General features: G+C 38.2%; 2 protein-coding genes and 1 pseudogene across 5 annotated transcripts in view; all 3 read right to left on the bottom strand.

Moving 5' to 3' along the window:
- The window catches only part of LOC145464054 (uncharacterized), a 29,650-nt gene extending 26,420 nt beyond the window's left edge, over positions 1-3,230 (bottom strand). Inside the window, exons 1-2 of the mRNA XM_081447874.1 lie at positions 3,153-3,230; positions 979-1,091 (exon numbers count right to left, since the gene is read on the bottom strand). The gene's annotated coding sequence lies outside the window, so the exon portion shown is untranslated. The remainder of the gene's footprint in view (positions 1-978; positions 1,092-3,152) is intronic.
- Positions 1-19,123, bottom strand: part of LOC145480561 (nephrocystin-1-like) — a 109,968-nt gene that overhangs the window by 87,801 nt on the left and 3,044 nt on the right. Inside the window, exons 2-4 of one of the 4 annotated variants that reach the window (XM_081458823.1) lie at positions 17,085-17,131; positions 14,645-14,814; positions 12,573-12,663 (exon numbers count right to left, since the gene is read on the bottom strand). In XM_081458823.1, coding sequence (XP_081314949.1) covers positions 12,573-12,637 — 65 coding nt within the window. In that variant the 5' untranslated portion in view covers positions 12,638-12,663; positions 14,645-14,814; positions 17,085-17,131. Of the gene's footprint in view, positions 1-12,572; positions 12,664-14,634; positions 14,905-17,084; positions 17,427-19,123 lie in introns of those variants that run through there. The other 3 variants (XM_081458813.1, XM_081458832.1, XM_081458804.1) reach the window with 3 other exon arrangements.
- LOC145464045 (E3 ubiquitin-protein ligase TRIM45-like) lies at positions 3,251-8,142 on the bottom strand (annotated as a pseudogene).

Below are 19,123 nucleotides of genomic sequence, written 5' to 3'. Positions count from 1 at the left end.
TCTTTTTGGATCATTTCTTTCGTGCTGCGAGCACTATCGAAAAGCACTTTCTTTGATGTGGATATTTTTGAGACCTAAGCCAGCCGTCAAAAAATACAACAAACGCTAGACCCGTGGAAAAAGAAGTTCAGTTAAAAACAAAGAGGAAAAGTACTTCCTCGGGTCTCGATTTAAACATCCGGTTCTTCTAGATCACCGACAAAATAAAAATAGCCAACTAATTTAACACCTCAAGTTTAAGGTGGCTCGATTCGATTTTATTGGAGCGTTTTCAAGAAAATTGCGAGTGAAGTTTCAAGGTGTCAAAATACAACAAAAACAAAGCTGTTTTAAATGTTATTGCAAACTATACGTCTTCAAGACTTGTCTAAATGGTTTTCTGGTCTTAAATGAATCTTATAACATCTAATTATTCGCAAACTTTAGTATGCTTCCGGAAAATCGACGGAAAACGATCCCGCGTTTTATGAATTCATGATATACAGAAATGTACAATAGCATGGTGATTCGAGACAAAAGAAAATTATAATGAAGGCAACAAACAATGGGAGTGAAAATCAGCCCAATATTTTCTTGGGTTGACTCTGAAAATTAGCAGCTTTAAAATGTTTCAATTAATTTGAAACTCTGGGATTACGTTGAATACGGATTAATCTCATTGATGTCCACGGTCTAAAAAAATTATCTAGTGTTTTTTTTTTCTTTTTTTTTATTTAATTCCCGCTCAATTTAATAATTTTAGGGGCAATTTTTGATAAAAAACAAAGTAACATCCCCCAAAGTCAAAAATTTATGTGACAGGCTATTGTCTAGGACTACTGTACAGGCCCGCGAATGATCCCCAGATTGTACTGCAAATGATCCCCGTAATGCAAATGATCCCCGTAATGCAAATGATCCCCGTAATGCAAATGATCCCCGTAATGCATGACCTCTTACTAGAACCTAACTAATAAAAAAATAGATTCAAATATTTACCCATGCAGACAAGTGGCTCAGTTCGCCCGTTTCTAGCAATGGCATTCAACACGCTTTTGAACTGCAATAACACACTTAATTCTTCAAGCGGGTGCATTCTTCATGCAATACGTCTACAAGTAAAGTTGTAAAAGAAGTGCACATTAAAGAAAATGCTAGAAATACGAAGATTAGAAACACTCCAAGCTGATTTCAATCGTACCAACTTTTTGTTGAATTAGCAAACATTCTCGAGTCTATATATTTTATGCTTATTGTATTTACATTGTTGTTTTGTTGATATTTAAGGAAATTTTTCTAATCAGGGGTTTTAATTAATTGATGCCGTTTATAACCTGCAGATTTGCATCTTCGCTCTACAGCACTGAGACTTTTGAGATTCATTTCGAAGCTTAGAACCGGCGCTACACATTAAGTGGGTGAGTGATGTAATATATCAAACACGAGAGACAGTGTTACATCGGGATATCCAAACACCGAGAAGAGAGTTGAAAATACGACGCGCAGCGGAGTATTTTTGACGAAATTCGATGCGTTTGGATAGCCAATGAAACACTGCCTCGAGTGTTTGATATATCTTCTCAAGCGCAGCAAAAACTAAGGAGTAAACAGAGAAGTAAAATCGTCAAAATCTATGATAATTAAGAGCGGGTATCCAAAGCTCCTTCACGGTTGTGATTTTCTTTGTTTTAACTTGATGAATTATTAATGCATTTGAGAAAGTGTCAATCTTCAACAACCCTTAAGCTTTCAATTGCAGAGAGGTAAATCCTAAAAACCTCCGGTGAGGATTTTTTCCAGTTTGAAAGGGCGCTTTTCTCTCTGATGATGAAATTTCAGTAGCTGTTCATTCACTCCTTCCAGAAATTTCGATTTACCAAGTGTTTCTCCTTATCATTAGACTTCAGTCATAGTAGTCGCGTTATCAAATGAAGCTTAAAGCGGGGATACACCTGAAAACACACCATTTTTTTCAAACTTTTTTCATGGCTAAGATTTAATTCCAAACCATGGCAAGGTATACATTTCTAGAAAGGTTAAAGACCAACGATTGTTAGAAAATATATTCTGTACCCTAGAACTGTATTGTAACCTGACACCGGCTGAAGAATGCCAGGACTTACTTGAGAAAAGATAACTCCCACAAAAATGATCAAAATGAATAATTTTTACATTTTTTTAAAAGAAGACAAATAGCTTACTGTTTTAAGCATAGAAATTTATAAATAGTTAAAAGTACATGAAATGGCGACCAGTCAAATCTGATACAGAAAATCCGGCATAGACCAGCATACATTTGAATGTATAACTTGAACAAAATGCACTGGATGGAAAAGTTCGATGCTTAAAACACAAAACTTACTTAGAACAACAAATCCTGAAAATTTCAGCTCAATTGGACAAATCCTTCTCAAAATGTCTTTTCTCAAAGGCAAAAATAACTCGTTTTGAGAAAACAAGCTTTGAACTTACACTCGCGGATATGTTTCTCAAAATACAACTTTAATTCCTCAAGATTCAAATTCCGGCAAAAACAAAAATTCCATCTTTTACAGAATTTTCGGGTGTACCTCCGCCTTAAGCCAAATGTCTTCTTTTTAAAAGCGTTGACGTTTCCATTTTTACATCCATTGTTATTGTAAATTAAAACTCCATCAATTTACTACTTTTTTGTCTTTTTCTGCGTCATTTATCATTCCAGTACGACGTCTTAACGAGAAACAAGGTAACATCTCTTCTAGTTCAGCAGGCTGGGGGCTTTTCACTACATGCAAAATAATTTTGATGGGGCCAACCATTTCCCCTGTGGGACGATGGGGGTATGATTTTACTTGTATGTCCGAGAAGTTAAAGTTTTGCTCGTGTATCGGTAATTAGCAGGTTTATCCAGTTCTCCCGCGTTATTTCTAACTCTGACTAAAAAAAATAACTTCATTGTGATTGGCGAAGAGAGGGCCACTTAATTATTTTTTTTCTCATCAGGCCTTTCGAATAGTCGTCGTACGGGCCCGAAGGCGGGGACGGGGTGAGGAAATTTATAAAGAACACATAAGTGTTGGAAACTTGTTCGGTTACAAGGAAGCCGTATTAACGGGGCTACTAGATACAAAATTGATTAAGCTTTTGGTTGGGCTAATACCAAAGTGGCTGTAACAAAAAGGTGGTCGCATTACCTCAGTGACCTTTAGGCGTGACTCCACTACTGTTCTCTAGTCTATTCTGGCCCTCTCTCTGTCACGCAACGTCGGGTGAGAGGATCCTTCTGTCCCAACATTGTCCCATGGGGACCTCGCAAACGACGACAGTTCCACTGCTAGCTTCGCCCCTCTCTGCTCTTCCGTCCTATTTCATAATCTACATACCTAGATTTGTATCGAAATTTTTAGGAAATAGTCCTTGATTTCAATTTGGTTGAATATAATTTGTGGAGAACAACGCGGCTCGCATATCACTAATAAAACACAAAATATCGTCAGCTTAAAAACAATTATTCAAATACACAAGTATGTATACGACAAACCAGATTTTTTAACCGTTTCGAGACTCAAGCCGAGTTTTCCGAGTTCTATGTGTTAAATCAATAGTCTGCCTTTTTGTATACTAAGTCTCTCATTTACGCAACTGTTAAAACAAACACATTCTTTTTGAACTGTTCAAGCACGACCGGTCCCAATGACTTTTAATGGTGTGAAAGTTCAGAAAAGTTTAGCTTTGAAAGTATGTTACTGCCCGTCACTTTACAGCCGATTAATTAAAACTTAAACCAAACCTATGGCTATAGACTACAGCTTTAATTTTTAACTGGTACTTCGGGTAACTGCATGGCAACATGGTTTACATGAAGACTTATACTACAATGTACATTGCTGTTCAATGCAAGACATGAACACATTTCTTTCCTTCATCGGCTACATACATATGTCCATCTTTAGACACAGCAACAAACTGAGGGGACCCGAACCCAGTGATGGTTGTAACATATCTTCCTTCCAGTGTGAAAGCTTGCAGTCGACCCGCATTACTGTCACAAACAATCAAATTGTTGAACTTGTCAATAGCGAGCCCCAATGGGGCGTTTAGCTTTTCAGCACAAATCCCCTGAGCGCCAATATCGTAGAGGAAAGTTCCATCATCCTTAAAAACTGATACGCAGTGTTCTTCGCCATAAGAAACGAAAAACCTGTCTTGGTGATGAATTGCGAAAGAAGGGGAGCCATATTCGTATGGATCACCAAGACTCTGAAGTAACGCTTCTCCACCAGGTGAGAGCACTTTAACAAGAGCATCATTGCTGTCACACACGATCACGCGGCCATCACGTGCCACTGACACCGAATATGGGTCCTTTGTGTGCCTCATAAAATACTTCACAAAGTGTCCCTCCTCGGTACACAGAGTAATTTTCGCACGAGCAATGACGACGACGTCTCCAGAAATGGAAAATGCAACTGACTTAGGGCTTTTCAGTCTCTTGCTGGGAGAACATGACTTTTCTCCAAACTGTCGAAGGCACTTCCCTTTAGCATCATACATCTGTATTCCACAAAGATCTAGAACAGCAATATTTCCATTCACTTGACTAATTGCAACATCTCGTGGTAACACAAGTTTTCCGTCTCCGTGAAACAAGGAATGTAGTGATGAAAGTTCTCCCTCTTCTTGATCATGAATTTTAGTTCCTAGATTACACCCTCTTTGGTACTGATGTGGAGTTACTTGAACACTCCATGGACTATCAGTCAGCGGTTGTCTATTAACGTTAATCATGACGTCATGTTTGCCAGCGAGTTTGGGGGTAAACGTAACTTTGTATCTGCCATCGTTTTCATCTTCGAATTCCGTCTCTAATTCTTCACCCAGTGGGCTCTGAATTCTCACCTTCACTTGGTCGTTCTCATGATAACATTCTTACCCTTTTGAATCTCTTGTGAGAACTAAAATCTTTGTTTCCCTTCCAACAACAGGCTCTGTTAAACCGTCTCCGCTTGCCTCGGTCTGTGATGGATCGGTGTTACTGAGAATCAACTGCCCTGGATCACGATTTAAAACACTATGACATATTTCTTCGTCTACGGCGTAAGTTACAAAAGCAAGAACAAGTGCTTCCGTTTCTTTCGAATTCAGAAGATCTTTGCAGCGACCAATAATCGATTTCTGTTCTTTCACAATTTCCACGACAATGTTTCTTTTCAGAACACATTTACCGTGTTCCACTGGGCTTGTTAATTGCGTTGCGAACAACTCCAGTTTTCGTTGTTTTATTGCGTGACGTTTTTGTTGATGTCTAGAAATGTCGTTGAACCTTGTCAACACTGCTTTCTCGCGTTCTTTCAAATTTTCAATCAGTTTCTTCACAATTGCTTTCACGTTCTTACGGGCTGCGCGAAGTTTTTCCTTTCTACTCTTGAAGAGATCTTCACTTTTTTGAATCTCATCTTTACTCGCTGAGATTTCGTCTTCTGCTTTCTTCAGAATCTTATCAAGTCGCTTCTTTCCTTCTCGAGCAGCCTGTTTAATGTCAACTACATCATGTTGCGAATGACGGTCATCATGACAGATGGGGCAAATACATTCGTTGCATTCGTCGCAGTAATGCAGTAATTCTTCTCCTTCGTGGCCCTCCTGTTCACACATAACTGGTCCTTCTAAAAGATGTTCCAGATGTCCTTTCTCAAGCAAAACATTTCTGTGATCCCTGGTAACCCTTAAGCGGCGGTGAGCTCTCTCGCAGGAAGAACAAAGGCAATCTTTTCAAACAAAACAGTACGAAATTACCATCTTCCCTTCGTTACAATTCATGCACTTCTTCGCCGCTTGATGTCCTTTAAACACAGTTAAGATCTCCTTGAATCGATCCAAGTGAAACGAAGTGGGAAAATCACTGAATGTGTTTTCTTCAGGGATTGGAATCGATGTCTCACAAATGACACAGTTAATTTCGTCTTAATGTTGTCTTCTACCAATACGTGCCAAGTCATCGAGGCACATTAGACAGAATGAGTGCAAGCAAGGTAAAGTCTTGGGATCTTTAAACGTTTCCAAGCAAACTGGACATTTTGCTGTTACCTCGAGATCTTCCCAACACAAACGCGAAGCCACGATGTGTTCTTGTCTTCTTTGTGTACAGACGTCACGTGACGATCGCGTGTTTTTGTTTCGTTTCCTCAGAAACGAGACGGTATTGTTTTCAGTTCAGGGGTGAACTATGTACATAGTGATTTGTAATATCCAATCAGAGTAAAGTTCGTAATATTTAATGTAAATACGGGGGCAAAATTTCAGCCAAAACTCGGTGCATCGTAACAAAATGTGTCATTTGCAACATTTCAGTGAAACTCTCGTTTCTCGGTATTATCTTACACAAGAAAAGGGCGAACTGGACTTGATAGTGATAGTCAAAAAGAAATATATTTTCGAAGTAGAGACACCGCCACACCACGCGATTTGACCACCAATGCGATATTTTAAGCCGATGGAAGCAGTTAGGACAGTTAGTTTTTGTTTTCCGTTTCAGAGTGATTTATTGACATAGTGAGTATGAATGTTATCAGGGTAAACGCTTGTAATTCACGAGGTAAACCCATGTTCAGCAAAAGTAACTTCTCGAAACTAAATTTTATTTCGTGACACGGAAAGAAAAGGAAATTAAAATGTCACGCAGGTAGAAATAATTGGCGACTTAAATGTTTCTAAGTCTTACTGAAACGATTTATTCTAGAGAAACGAAGATATCTGTTTCCGTGTTTGATTTAAATGCGATTAAGATCACAACTACGGCGACATAGTTTTGGTCAATCAGAACACTTGTCAGGAATAACAATCCCGCCCCTATTCTGTGGCTGTTTACGTGAAAGGAACACGCATTTGGTGCGTTTGGACGATACTACAGATACGATATATTGTGGAAGGTAACTGATTCATCATATTCTATTTTGATTAACGTTGGTATATTGCAAAATAGGCACAATAATGGCTTTTTTATGAGGTTTTCTTCATATCGTAGGTGTCGACATTTCCAGATTTAGTTGAATTTCTCGAATTTTCCGCCACAATTCCAGTAGCTTTACTTCTTAGAGCGCGCTTTTGAAAATAAGAAAATTTGTATTTCGATATACCGCGGCATTTCAAGAGCTGGTTTCCATGAAAACACCGATAGCATTTGTATTCTAGCTTCATAATATTCAAGCGAAAGTGGAGGAATAATTGCACAACTGCCGTCACACATGAGGCGTCGTTTTTGAAAAGAAAAATATACTGCGTCACTGACAACGAAACGTAGAGTGCCGCATCCATTCGAATGAAGGACTGCCCCGCACAGAAATGGAAAAATTATGCGTCAAATGCTTTTGCCTCTTAGCTTTATTTAGCCTCACACACAATACTTTAAATTTCTGAAAAATTTGGCGGGGCTGAGCGGCCCGCTTCCCAAAGCACTTACCCTATTCAAGACCAAAGTCTGCGATTTTTCTAACCTATTTATGGCCTGACCCTTAAATTAATACCCTGTTTCAGACCTGCCGTAGTTCTCTAGTTCAGAATGATGTTAAAGGTATTGTGAATGGCTTTAGTGGCTGGTCTTACCGATAATGATGAAAAAAGTAGCTTCTTCTAAAAAACATACCTAATTCAAGACTAGAGTGCAAAAACCATACCCAGTTTGAGACCAAAATCGATACTCTACTTCTGACTAACATGTCTTAAAAAAAAAAAAAAAAATGTCCCTCTGACGCTGGACATACCTACATAGCCGATATGAAGTATCACAAGTAAATACATTTCGAAGCGTGTTGACTGTAATACTTGATACATGTGTAGACAACTTAAATTAATTGGCACCGCACTGATCTGCTCAGTTGTCAGAGCCTGGGGTTTTTCGGCCAGGTGAGGTTTAGCACTGAACCTATTGTAAAAGAAAAAGGTAGATTTATACTAAAACTCGATTGAAAACAGACCTAGCACGAGCTGTTGACGTAATGAAGGCGCGAGCAAAGAGAATTTACATTTTGATAATCAACGTTAACAAGTTGTTTTCCTTTTTTCCGTTGCGGTGTCTTCTAAAAGAAATAGAAAACATGTTCTCCGTGTTACTATCGAATCATAGAAACGCTTGTAAAAGTTTGGGAGAACTCGAAAAAGCTGTGGAAACGCTCACCTGCGGCTCATGTTCCCACAGTATTTCTCGTTCTCCCAAACTCCCACTCTTGTTTCTATAACTCGATCGAAACACGGTACACGTTTTTTATTTCTTAAATAGTAAAATGGTGGCGAAAAGTGATCTAAAATGTGAAAGTTTTTCAAAGCGCTACAGAAACCGAGTGGTTTTTCATTTGTTACATATTGCAAATGAAAATAAAAAGAAGTATTATTTATAAAGACTATAAATTTGGGAGTCTCCATTGTATTATTTTGTAGAGTTTTATTCTTTCTGAGTGCAAATGAAAAAAAAAAAACACATAAGGCATTTGCTATATTCACGTGGATCACGTCTGGGAAGACAGAAGAGAGATATAGAATGAAGGCACTGGGTGTAGGACGCGCCCTTTTTTTCTATGATCCCCTCGAGTCCTCGAAGAAGTGAACTAGTTATCGAGTCCCACAAGGCCAAGTTGCACACAAATCATGGAGGTTTTAGTTTCGCTTGGGTGAAAGTACTTTTCACTGTCCTGAGCTTCCCTGATTTGACGGTTGGTGAAAGCCAAAATTAAAGAACAACAAGAAGCTATTTCCCAGAAAGAAATGGTGTTTCGTTTCCGGAAAGGTATTCAAAGTCTGAGAAAGGCCGGGGTTTTGATATCTTGAGCCTGAGAAGTCCTGGGGTGAGGGGGATATGTGCTAATGCGCCAGCTTTCTATCACGAATGCCGTTCTCTGATTGGCTACGCTACTCACTACTACTCTATTCTGTGATAGATAGTGAGTAGCGTAGCAGTGTTCCCGACCTTGTTAACAAAACGACGGCCGATTCTGCGCGTTTTAAAAATGTCTGCGAAGAGGATTTAGATTACGTTTTGAACGGCTAGTAGATTTATATTAAAACATTTAGATTATTCGCTCTCGCTTTCTATCGCGTGATAGTTGACTCGGGCTGCGCCTTCGTCAACTATCACGCGATAGAAATCTGGAGCTTATAATCTAATTATTTAATAGAAACACGATTTTTAACCAATGAGCGCGCGTATTTTCTTAGGACTGTTTTCCAATGAGCAATAGTTTGCGGACGGGGTCATTTTGATTGCAATGCAGTCACGATGATACGTTTGTATTTAATTTCGATCAAGTTTTGCTTTTCTTTGTTGTGTATTGTAATGCTCTTAAGCCGTTTCATATTTCACTTTAGTTGTTTGCTTGAGGGCCACTGATTTCTAACGGAACTGTTATGTGTAGACTTAGGGTAAATAAAGTATATTATTGCTTTTATTATTACATACTGTGGTCGCTATTTCTTTTCGCACTGGCGAAGAATCCAAAGTTCAATCTTAAAGTATTCCATTATTAATATGATCTGCTCACGCAAAGAGCAGATTAGTAAATGCATGCTTGGAAGGAATGCATGATTTTCAGGAGTGCGCGTCTGTTAGTAAATCTTGTAATTTTGTCTTGCATATATGACAAAAACCCAGAAAACACACTGAGGAAATGCGCGCAGGAACGCAAAATGTGCACAGAGCGTAACACACCAGAAAACGCGCTTCAACAGGGGTTCAAAATGCAGGGAGGAATGCACAGAACTAATGGACCAGAGGAGGCAATTAAGAAGTCTCGCCACACCCAACAAAAAATGCAGAGGGTGTAGGAACTTTAATTAACGACGAAACACACGATAGAATTCATTAGGCTCGCATTTTCGAACTGGACCTGGTTATGACAGGTTTAAATATTTGAAATGCTTCAAGCTATGGAACCGTCACGTCGCCTTCCTCAAGTGAACACTGAGTGTTGGTTGTCACGAGGTCTACATCGGCGGAGGTAACGTGAAAAAATACATCGGTACAGGAACACGGTCTCGATTGAGGGTTAGGGCCTGGTACCGGATTTCAGTCGCCTCCTTTATACTTGTTCCAATGTCAAATCGAGATAATGCTTCACAAATTGCCTGCGCGGACAGTCTTGTAATAAAGTTTGCTGTAGTACGCCAAGAAATGATGTGTTCTCAAGTGTCAAGTTCCCGCAAGTTTTGATAAGTCGAGAGTGAAGCGGTCTACATTGAAAGGTTTGTTAAGACTATCAGAAGAGAGTAAACTTTCTAGAGCAGTTCGTTTGTACCAGTGGTTAAGAATTCAAAGAAGCCGTTCCTAAAAAAAGAAAATAAAAATAATAAATGGTTCTTCTGTATGACTCAATATGGCAAGGTAAACAGGCTTGCCATACGGCCTGATTCAAAAATTTTCAGCGAAAACAACTTTGCTAGTAAGCTTTTCTGATCCAATTCAAATTACACTCAATACCATCCAGTTCTCTGATATATAATACTACTTTTTTCCAACAGGAGAATTTGAGATCCTCCTATTCCCTTCATGCGACAGAAATTGGAGTTTTGGGCAGCATTAAAGAGTTAACTGACATTTAACGCAACCAAGAAGGAAATAAATACATCAATAGTTTGAAACTGAGAAGACAATGTTCTCACCTTTTCTCTTTCGTCGTTACCCCAGATGTACAGTGGCAGTCCAGCGGAACTTAATATTGGGAAAACACTGTCCATGTAAACCTCCCTGAAGAATCTCCTCATGTGTGACCCGTCCCTCTAAACAAAACAACAAACCACCCATAAGCCTCGTTCAATGTATCAATATTTTAACATGGCTCCGAGGCTTTCGGGTAATTGTAAATTTTTAAGTTTCTTTTGTCTCTCAATTCCCAAAAGAGACTTGGATACAAAGAAAACAAAACCAAATATAGAACGCCTCAGAGCTATGCTAGAATATTGATATATCGAACGTGGCCTATTGTTAATGAGGACAACATTTTAATATTGTATAATGTTTAAAATAAAGAAAAGCATTAATATCTGTAGAAAACAAAATATCTGTAAAAAAAAAATCAACATCTGTAGGGGTTCCATGAAAGAGAACGTTCAGAGTGAAATACTATTTAACAGCAGGGTAACAGTAGTTTTTAACAAAAGAAATTGAATAAGTTACAAAATAAATTGACTACATCTTTAATTTAACTTTCGTTTGTTCTTCTCGTCCCAGCAGCGCTGTCAAAATTAAAAGTATGGTAATGCTCAATGCAACTCTGGCAAAGTCTTACATGAAGCGGCATTTAATTTTCAATATTATAAATTATATCGTTTGAAATACACGATTTTAAAATTGGAGACTTTTAAGGCGGAAAGTGACGATATTACAAACTCTTAAAGTTGCGCTCTTTTGGCCCAAAAAATGTCTAGGGGAATGGGTCTAGTTGAGTCAAATCACAGAGCACGGCAAATCACCACAAAACAAAGCAAAACAAAACAAAACAGAACAGAACAAAACAAAACAAAAGCCGCGAGGTAAAGAAATACAGGTATCGACTAAGAGAAAACAATAAGGGATAAAAGTTTAAAACTTTCACCAGAATGGCACATTTGATTTCTTAAAATCCTGTCACAAAATCGCACTTGATGAATTGCAGCCTACTTCTATCCTTGTAATCTTGTACTTTTTCACTAAAATTGCTTGTCTTACTTTGGTCTGTAGAATCCTTTAACCAATTTGCTTGTATAATCACAGGCATTGGCAACATGACATGGAATTTTGGAAGGATAACTTGCAATAATCAGCCGGGACACTTCCCCTTTTACATTGTTAATGTGTGCTCACGTGATAGCCACGTGTTTACCTTAAGAGCATCCATGACGTCACTGGTATAAAGAATTTTGCGAAATGTCGATATCACAGCATCCATAATAAAGCCTGAAACACGAAACAAAAACACGTTTCAGCAAAATGAATTGCATAAGTTAAGCTTTCTTTGTGCCTGATGAGAGATTGCTATGTTTGCTTTATTTAAACGGAGTGAGAACCAATTATTTCCTCGATAATAAGAAAAAAGTCAAAGGTCTGAGCAAGAGGCTTTGATATTGCACATGCACACAGAGCATTCAAATAATAGACTGTTTTCGATAATATTAAAATTCAGCTTGGAAGTGAGGCCTAGAGAACACAAACAAAGGAAAATGAATGACATGTTTATTCATTTATTTTGTTTGTGTCCTCTAGGCCTCGCTATCAAGCTAATATATCGACAGTGACCTGCAACTTGTGAGGCGCGCCCTTCATCCATTATAACCTTGGTCAGCAGTTGCCGGTACAAAGAAATAGATTGAGCGTACATGTGACATGTTAACAAGGTGTCCGGTAACATCCTACAGAGATACAAAATAGCAACTTATGAAATATTGTCACTGGTCAATGACAGCAAATAGAGAAGAGTAAAAAAAAAAGCAGAATATTGAGATGAAAACCTGGATTATCATGCTTGCATTGATACATCATCATAACTCAATTCGTCCCCCCACCGTCGCCCCCCCCCCCCCAAAAAAAAAACACATTTTTCAGGCTGAGTCAAACTGGTGTTAATTTAAAAAGAAGAAAAACGCATACATACAAAACGATGGGACTTGCTCGTACATATCTTTTTTTTGGTGTGGAATCAGCTTTACTGTCAGTCATGGTTGGCGATTAGAACGAACAACTTGCTGGAAACGGAGAAAAAAAACAACAGGCAGAAAGGATGACAGAACATGAAAAAACAAATAAACAATAATAAAACTAGCACGAGAATTTATCGGCTCCTTTCCAAGTTTCATTCAGGGAAAGAGAATTTGTTTCCCTTGCAAAAATTTGTCAAGTCGATCAACTTGAGTTAATTTTATTTAACTCACACAAATACGTAAAAAGAGTATTACAATGAATCATTTACAATTTAAATTACACATGCATGATAACAACTATAAGAAAACAATACAAAGAAAATACGCGCGCTGATTGGTTAAAATCGTATTTCTATAAGTCGATGGAAACACAGAACTAGCACGAACTGTCGACGAAACGTAACGATGGCATTTAGATGAAAGTTTTGAACGACTAGTAGATTTATACTACAACAATTAGATTATTCGCTCTCGATTTCTATGCGTGATAGTTGACTCGACGATAGAAATCTTGAGCTCACAATCTATTTATTTAATAGAAACACTCGCGAAAGTTTGGGAGAACTCGGAAAAGCTGGGGAAACACTCCCCTGCGGCTCGTGTTTCCCCAGCATTTCTCGTTCTCTCAAACTTCCACTCGTGTTTCTATTAAACAATTAGATTATGAGCTCAAGATTTCTATGCGTGATAGTTAACTCGGCGATAGAAATCTCGAGCTCACAATCTAATTGTTTAATTAATAGAAACATTCGTGAAAGTTCGGAAGAACTCGAAAAAACTGTGGAAACACTCGCCTGCGGCTCGTGTTCCCACAGCATTTCTCGTTCTCCCAAACTTCCACTCGTGTTTCTATTAAACAGTTAGATTATGAGCTCAAGATTTCTAGCACGATAGGGCGAATAATCTAATCGTTTTGGTATAAATCTACTAGTCGTAAAAAACTTTATCTAAATCCTCTCAAAGACACCTCGAAAATGCCAAGAAGTGCCGTTATATATCACCGAATAGATGGTGAGTAGCGTAGCCAATCAGAGAACGCTAGTAGATTTATACTAAAACTTGATAGAAACACGGTACATGTTTTCTATTTCTTAAGCATTGATAACAAAAATTCAAAATAATTTACAATTTTGATATTAAAAACGAAAAGAGCTTGAGATAAATTATTTTCATCATCATCATCATTATTACTATTATTATTATTTTTTTGTTTCACGCCTGACTTCCTAGTGTACGTATGGACTTTTGTGACTGGGCCAAAAGTTGACTTTATTTTAATTTTAGAGCAAAATAAGAACTCTTAGCTCCTTAGTAAGTGATCAGAGTCTACTTTCCCCCTACAATATCAATGCACTGTGGAGCAGACAAGTGATCAGAATAAAGAAATTCGTCAAGTTAGAGATATTGCCTTGATTTAATACTAAATTCTCAGAACTTACGTCAACAAAAATGTATCGTGATGAGTAGCGAGAATAAAAAATAAATCAAAGTACTAATCAAAGATTATGAGGGTGCGTTCGACGCCTTCACTTTAATGTCTTGAATGGTTTCATTAGGTGACTTTCAACCCGGCTTTCAACTACTCTCCATTGCTAAAATCAACACTTTTTTTTATCAACAACCGAGGTTTTACGGACAGACATACCATAATGACAAAATCCATGACAGTATTTTCCTGTGGTTTTCTGGTTAGCAAACAGAGGTCCCCTCTATAAACTATGATTTAAATTGTGGATACATTCCGTGACGGCGCCAGTTTCCGTTGACTCACAAGTTTAATAGAGCTAAAATATTTACGTTTGCCTTCACGTTTCATGCTAAATATTTTCACATTTGCTGGCAGTGTTTAAGCTTAAAAGCTAATTTGTAAAAGTATATTTTATACCTACATTATTGTAAACTGCTGGAAGCACGAATATTAGGGAACCTTTGCAATCGCTTGCTCTTTTACGTAAACAAACTCCGTGCGACTGATTCGAATATTTGCGCTGATGAATAAAAATAGACAGCATTTACATTGCTGTACCTTGGTTCAGGCTTGCTCTTACTCTCCTCCAATAATTATGTTGCCTAGTAGTTAAGGCCGGAAGGTACCAGAATCCAAACACTTGCTAGCAATGCTTTTGGTAGAAGTCTATTAGTAACCTGCCTTAGCACATGCTACATGCTCCTCCCGACACGTTATTTGCGAATAGACTGCAATGAATCGAGAATACACCTTTACAGTTAGTTGACAAAGAAACTGTTTACTTCAGTTTCCGCCACCACCTTTTACACCAGCCCATAACGAAGGCACCCCCCCCCCCCCCCCTCCACTACCAAAAAATGTTTATATACATACTGGAATTACCGTACGAACCAAAAAAAATCCGTCTTTTTGGAAGGTTTTGTACAGTTACCACATAACGTGCCGATAACAGTAGAATTCAGTCGCTCGGATATAGCTTGATTTAGCCCCAGTAAAACGTCGCTGAACTTTCTCTGATTAATAACTCGCGTGTCGAAGGCGCATCAAAGTGGACAATTTGCAAGCTTGCGTGTGACGTGACCCTGCCTGAGGAGAGAGGTACTGAGGATAAGGAAAAATGAAATCTGAAGAGTTTTATTTTGTTTGGCCTTTCCAGGAGTATTTCGTTCTCCTCGACCTATCAGGCATGTCTTCGGCGGTAAGTGGAATGGCAGTAGGGACTTTAAGATGTGGTGCGGCTACCCTAAAGTACGACGGCAGATAGTAAAGATTGCATCCAGTGGCATGCCATTACGCGCGTTCCCGTAAGGCTTTCCCGCCGTAGCCTTGCTGTCTTCTAAGGGAAAGTGCCTGGTTTCACGTACTCTTCAATACGCGAGTATTAGCGTGTTATTTCCTTCTCATTTTAAAAGTCCCTTCTAAGATAGACTAATTGTTACTTTGTTATAATTTTGTGCAGAAAATTGGACGATTTAAACATCTACCCTGAACGACATTCATATTAGTACCGGGTCTAATGGCTGCAGACAATGTAAAAAGCTGAGTTACAATCATTTACTGCTACTCAAAATGAATTTCATTATGCCAAAAGTTCTGTATGTTTGTTCTTATCATGTTGTACGAACACCTTGCCCGAGCCGAAATCGAGTTTATATCTGTTAACTTCCTTAGTAGTTGGAATCACAGGCGGTTCTAAAAGGAAAATTTAAGTTCTGAAAGAGGAGGAAATCATCGTCAATAATCAAACCCATGTAGTATGAGTTCTTGATTTCCTTGATACTGTGGTAAGACTGTGTTGTGTCCTCTCTTAAGGCCGCCTCACACTAGCCGATTTTTTGTCGGCCGACAAAAAAATCTCCACTTGCCGGCTAGTGTGCGGTGAATTCAGACAAGTCTGAAGTCAGTTTAAGGTGGCTCTGAACGCTATCTATGGAATTTTTTTAAACTTTGCCACACATTATGTCTTATCATGCTTATCAAATTTTGATAATATAAAAACATTTCACCGTACCGTTTCTGAATTGTAAACCCCTTAAGCTGTAACTAAGGGTGCTTTTAGCAGGTCACACTGTTGCTATAGTAACTTAATGTGTCAGGAAAATGATAACAACATGTTCACCAATGATTGGGCAGTTTTTTGATACCATGATCGTAGCATCAAGGGATAAAGAGTGGCATAATGACCCATCAAAATCTAAGTGCTGGAAACTGTTTTGAGCCACCTTAAAATGTTTGATCAATTTGCTGTAATGTTGTTGGCTCTGTCAAGCCATTATGATGCAAAGGTAGTAATCAGTGACTGATCAGTTATGGCCTGATTCAATTGGTTCATTTTTGGTCAAGCCTGTGTTGTGCCTGGTTGAACAACATCATGTGAATTCCGTTGAGGTCAAGAAATACATGTACCTTTAGTTAGTGACTACTGTTTGTAAGGTGAGAATAGTTGTTGGTACATAAGTTGAGCAGTGTCTGTTCTTAGTTAGTTTGGTGGTCAGTTGTTGAAGGTGTGTTGTACTGTGGGTTTAAATTTGAATGGAGTTAGTTAGTAGTTTGGTCTAGCTGTTGTTGCTGTTGTTGTTGTTGCTGTTGTTTTTGTTGTTGCTGTTGTTGTTTTTCTTGTGGTTGTTGTTTTTGTTGCTGTTGTTGTTTTTGTTGTTGTTGCTGTTGTTTTTGTTGTTGCTGTTGTTGTTTTTTCAAGGTATACCTTGTGGAACCTCCCCATTTTCTCCATTTATTCCCTGAAGTTTCCCTGATTTTGAGAATTGAAAATTTCATTGACTATTTTTGAAACCTGACATGTGGCAACCTATAATAAAAGTGCATCATTTAAAAAAAAAGAAAAAAAAGTGGTACATTTTCATTTTTTTCCTGTCCTAGAATTTGATGATCCTATTTTTGATGACTTGGGGCACCCTGTAAGGATGCCCTATGGGGGACTGCCCTGAAGGAACCAGGTTACGTTTTGATTTGATCATTGCATAAGGACATTAGTGTTTACCTGGTCCTTTTAAGCTTATGTCTTGTCCTGAGGTATTTTGACTTCAGCTGTTCAAAAGAAGAAATACAAAAATTTAGATACTATATTCTCTACAAACTCTCTCTTTTTTTTTCTTGATTGCATTCACACGTTAGGTGGGGTACCCCAGCAAGGCGGGTTACCCAGACAACTGGTCTGGGTAACCCGCTTCGGTGGGGTGAGTTTTCTCCATGTGAAAGCTGCGGAGTGGGGTAACCCACCTAACTGGGGGTAATCAAATTACTGTGCCAAGAACAACATGGCAGAACAACATGGCTGCCAACCGCTACGAGCGTGGCGAGCTATTTCAACAATTCACCTCCAAAACCGCCAAAACGCTAATGAAATTGACATTACTGGAGACAATATAAGCATAGAATCAGATGGTCAGGGTTGAAGCGAAAAGCAGCTTCATTGGAACAAACAAAGAAAACAAACGTTAGTTCTTTATTATGTGCATGCTTAACAAATGGTGCGATTGCATTTTGGACCTCACCCAACACCCCCGGGGTTGTATGTGAAGATAATTATTTCTTTACCACTGGTAGGTCAGGTACCATGACAAAATGGCAATAACCAAGGGATTAAGAATAATTTGGGTTACAAGCTAGATTTACTAAACATGTACATAGTACATGTATTCACTAACCTATACAAAATAAATTTGCATGTATTAACCTAAGGTAATATCCCCCTGTGAAAGAGGTGCCTAAATTTCATGGCTATTTACAAATGCTGAAAGTAGCGACACCCCAAAAGTAATAACCATTCAAAAACTACATTTAGTGATCTCACAATTTAATGTAATTTGACTTGTTATGAGAAACAATGAAAACAACAGATAACACAAGCTGAACCCTATTAACCTCATATAATTATTTGCTTTAGATGACTGTTATTACAAACTAAGGCAATATTTTATTTTTTGGTTTAATTAACCAGTTATGTGCACTATCGAGTGTCAAGACTATAAATGCCAAAAACAACCTGGGCACTGTGCAGTGTCAAGACTATAGATGTTGAAAACAAGCTGTGTGCTATTCAGTGTCAAGACTATAGATGTTGAAATAAACAAGCTGTGTACTATTCAGTGTGAAGTCTATAGATGTCAAAAACAACCTGTGTGCTATTCAGTGTCAAGTCTAGAGATGTTGAAAACAAGCTGTGTGCTATTCAGTGTAAAGATTATAGATGTTGAAAACAAGCTGTGTACTACTCAGTGTCAAGTCTATAGATGCCAAAAACAAGTAGTGTACTATTCAGTGTCAAGACTATAGATGTTGAAAAGAAGCTGTGTGCTATTCAGTGTCAAGTCTATGGATGTCAAAAACAAGCTGTGTGCTACTCAGTGTCAAGACTATAATGTTGAAAACAAGCTGTGTGCTATTCAGTATCAAGACTATAGATGTCAAAAACAAGCTGTGTACTATTCAGTGTCAAGTCTATAGATGTTAAAAACAAGCTGTGCACTATTTGGAATTCCGATACCAGGGGAATAGGAATAATAGAGTTACGTGCAAGTTTTACTTATGTTTGCTAAACTTTACAAAAATAATCATGAACTTTAAATGTAATTATCCATCAATCTGAAAGTAGCAGTGTTCTCAATTTCAAAGTAATCAGCAAGATTAGCAACCTCAAATTAATGTAATTTCACTTGTTGTGCAAAACAATGAAAATAAGAGATGCAACAAGCTGAGCCAATAGCAATGATACAGGGGAAATGCTGGTACATCTAAAATCATAGTTGTTACAGTACTTTCAGAACTTAATGGTGACATGTTTGAGGAGGATTTCTGAAAGAGGTTTGATGTAAACAAGTTCTTATTTGTCTTTCCATGGTTGCCACAGGCCTCTCTTTCAAAATTCCCTGCATTGATTAATGCATTGATTATGTGGAAAATACACTGGATTATGTGGAAACTTCAACAGCTAACAAAATTGATAATTTCCAATGTACTGATCATGAACAACAGTGAACCCACAGGTTAAGCTCTTTAATTGCTGCCACAGTTAGTGAG

Source organism: Orbicella franksi, chromosome 1 (genome assembly GCF_964199315.1).
Source record: "Orbicella franksi chromosome 1, jaOrbFran1.1, whole genome shotgun sequence".
Lineage (NCBI taxonomy): Eukaryota > Metazoa > Cnidaria > Anthozoa > Scleractinia > Merulinidae > Orbicella > Orbicella franksi.
The sequence above is the reverse complement of the archived record's forward strand: the minus strand, read 5'-3'. Positions and strand labels throughout refer to the sequence as shown.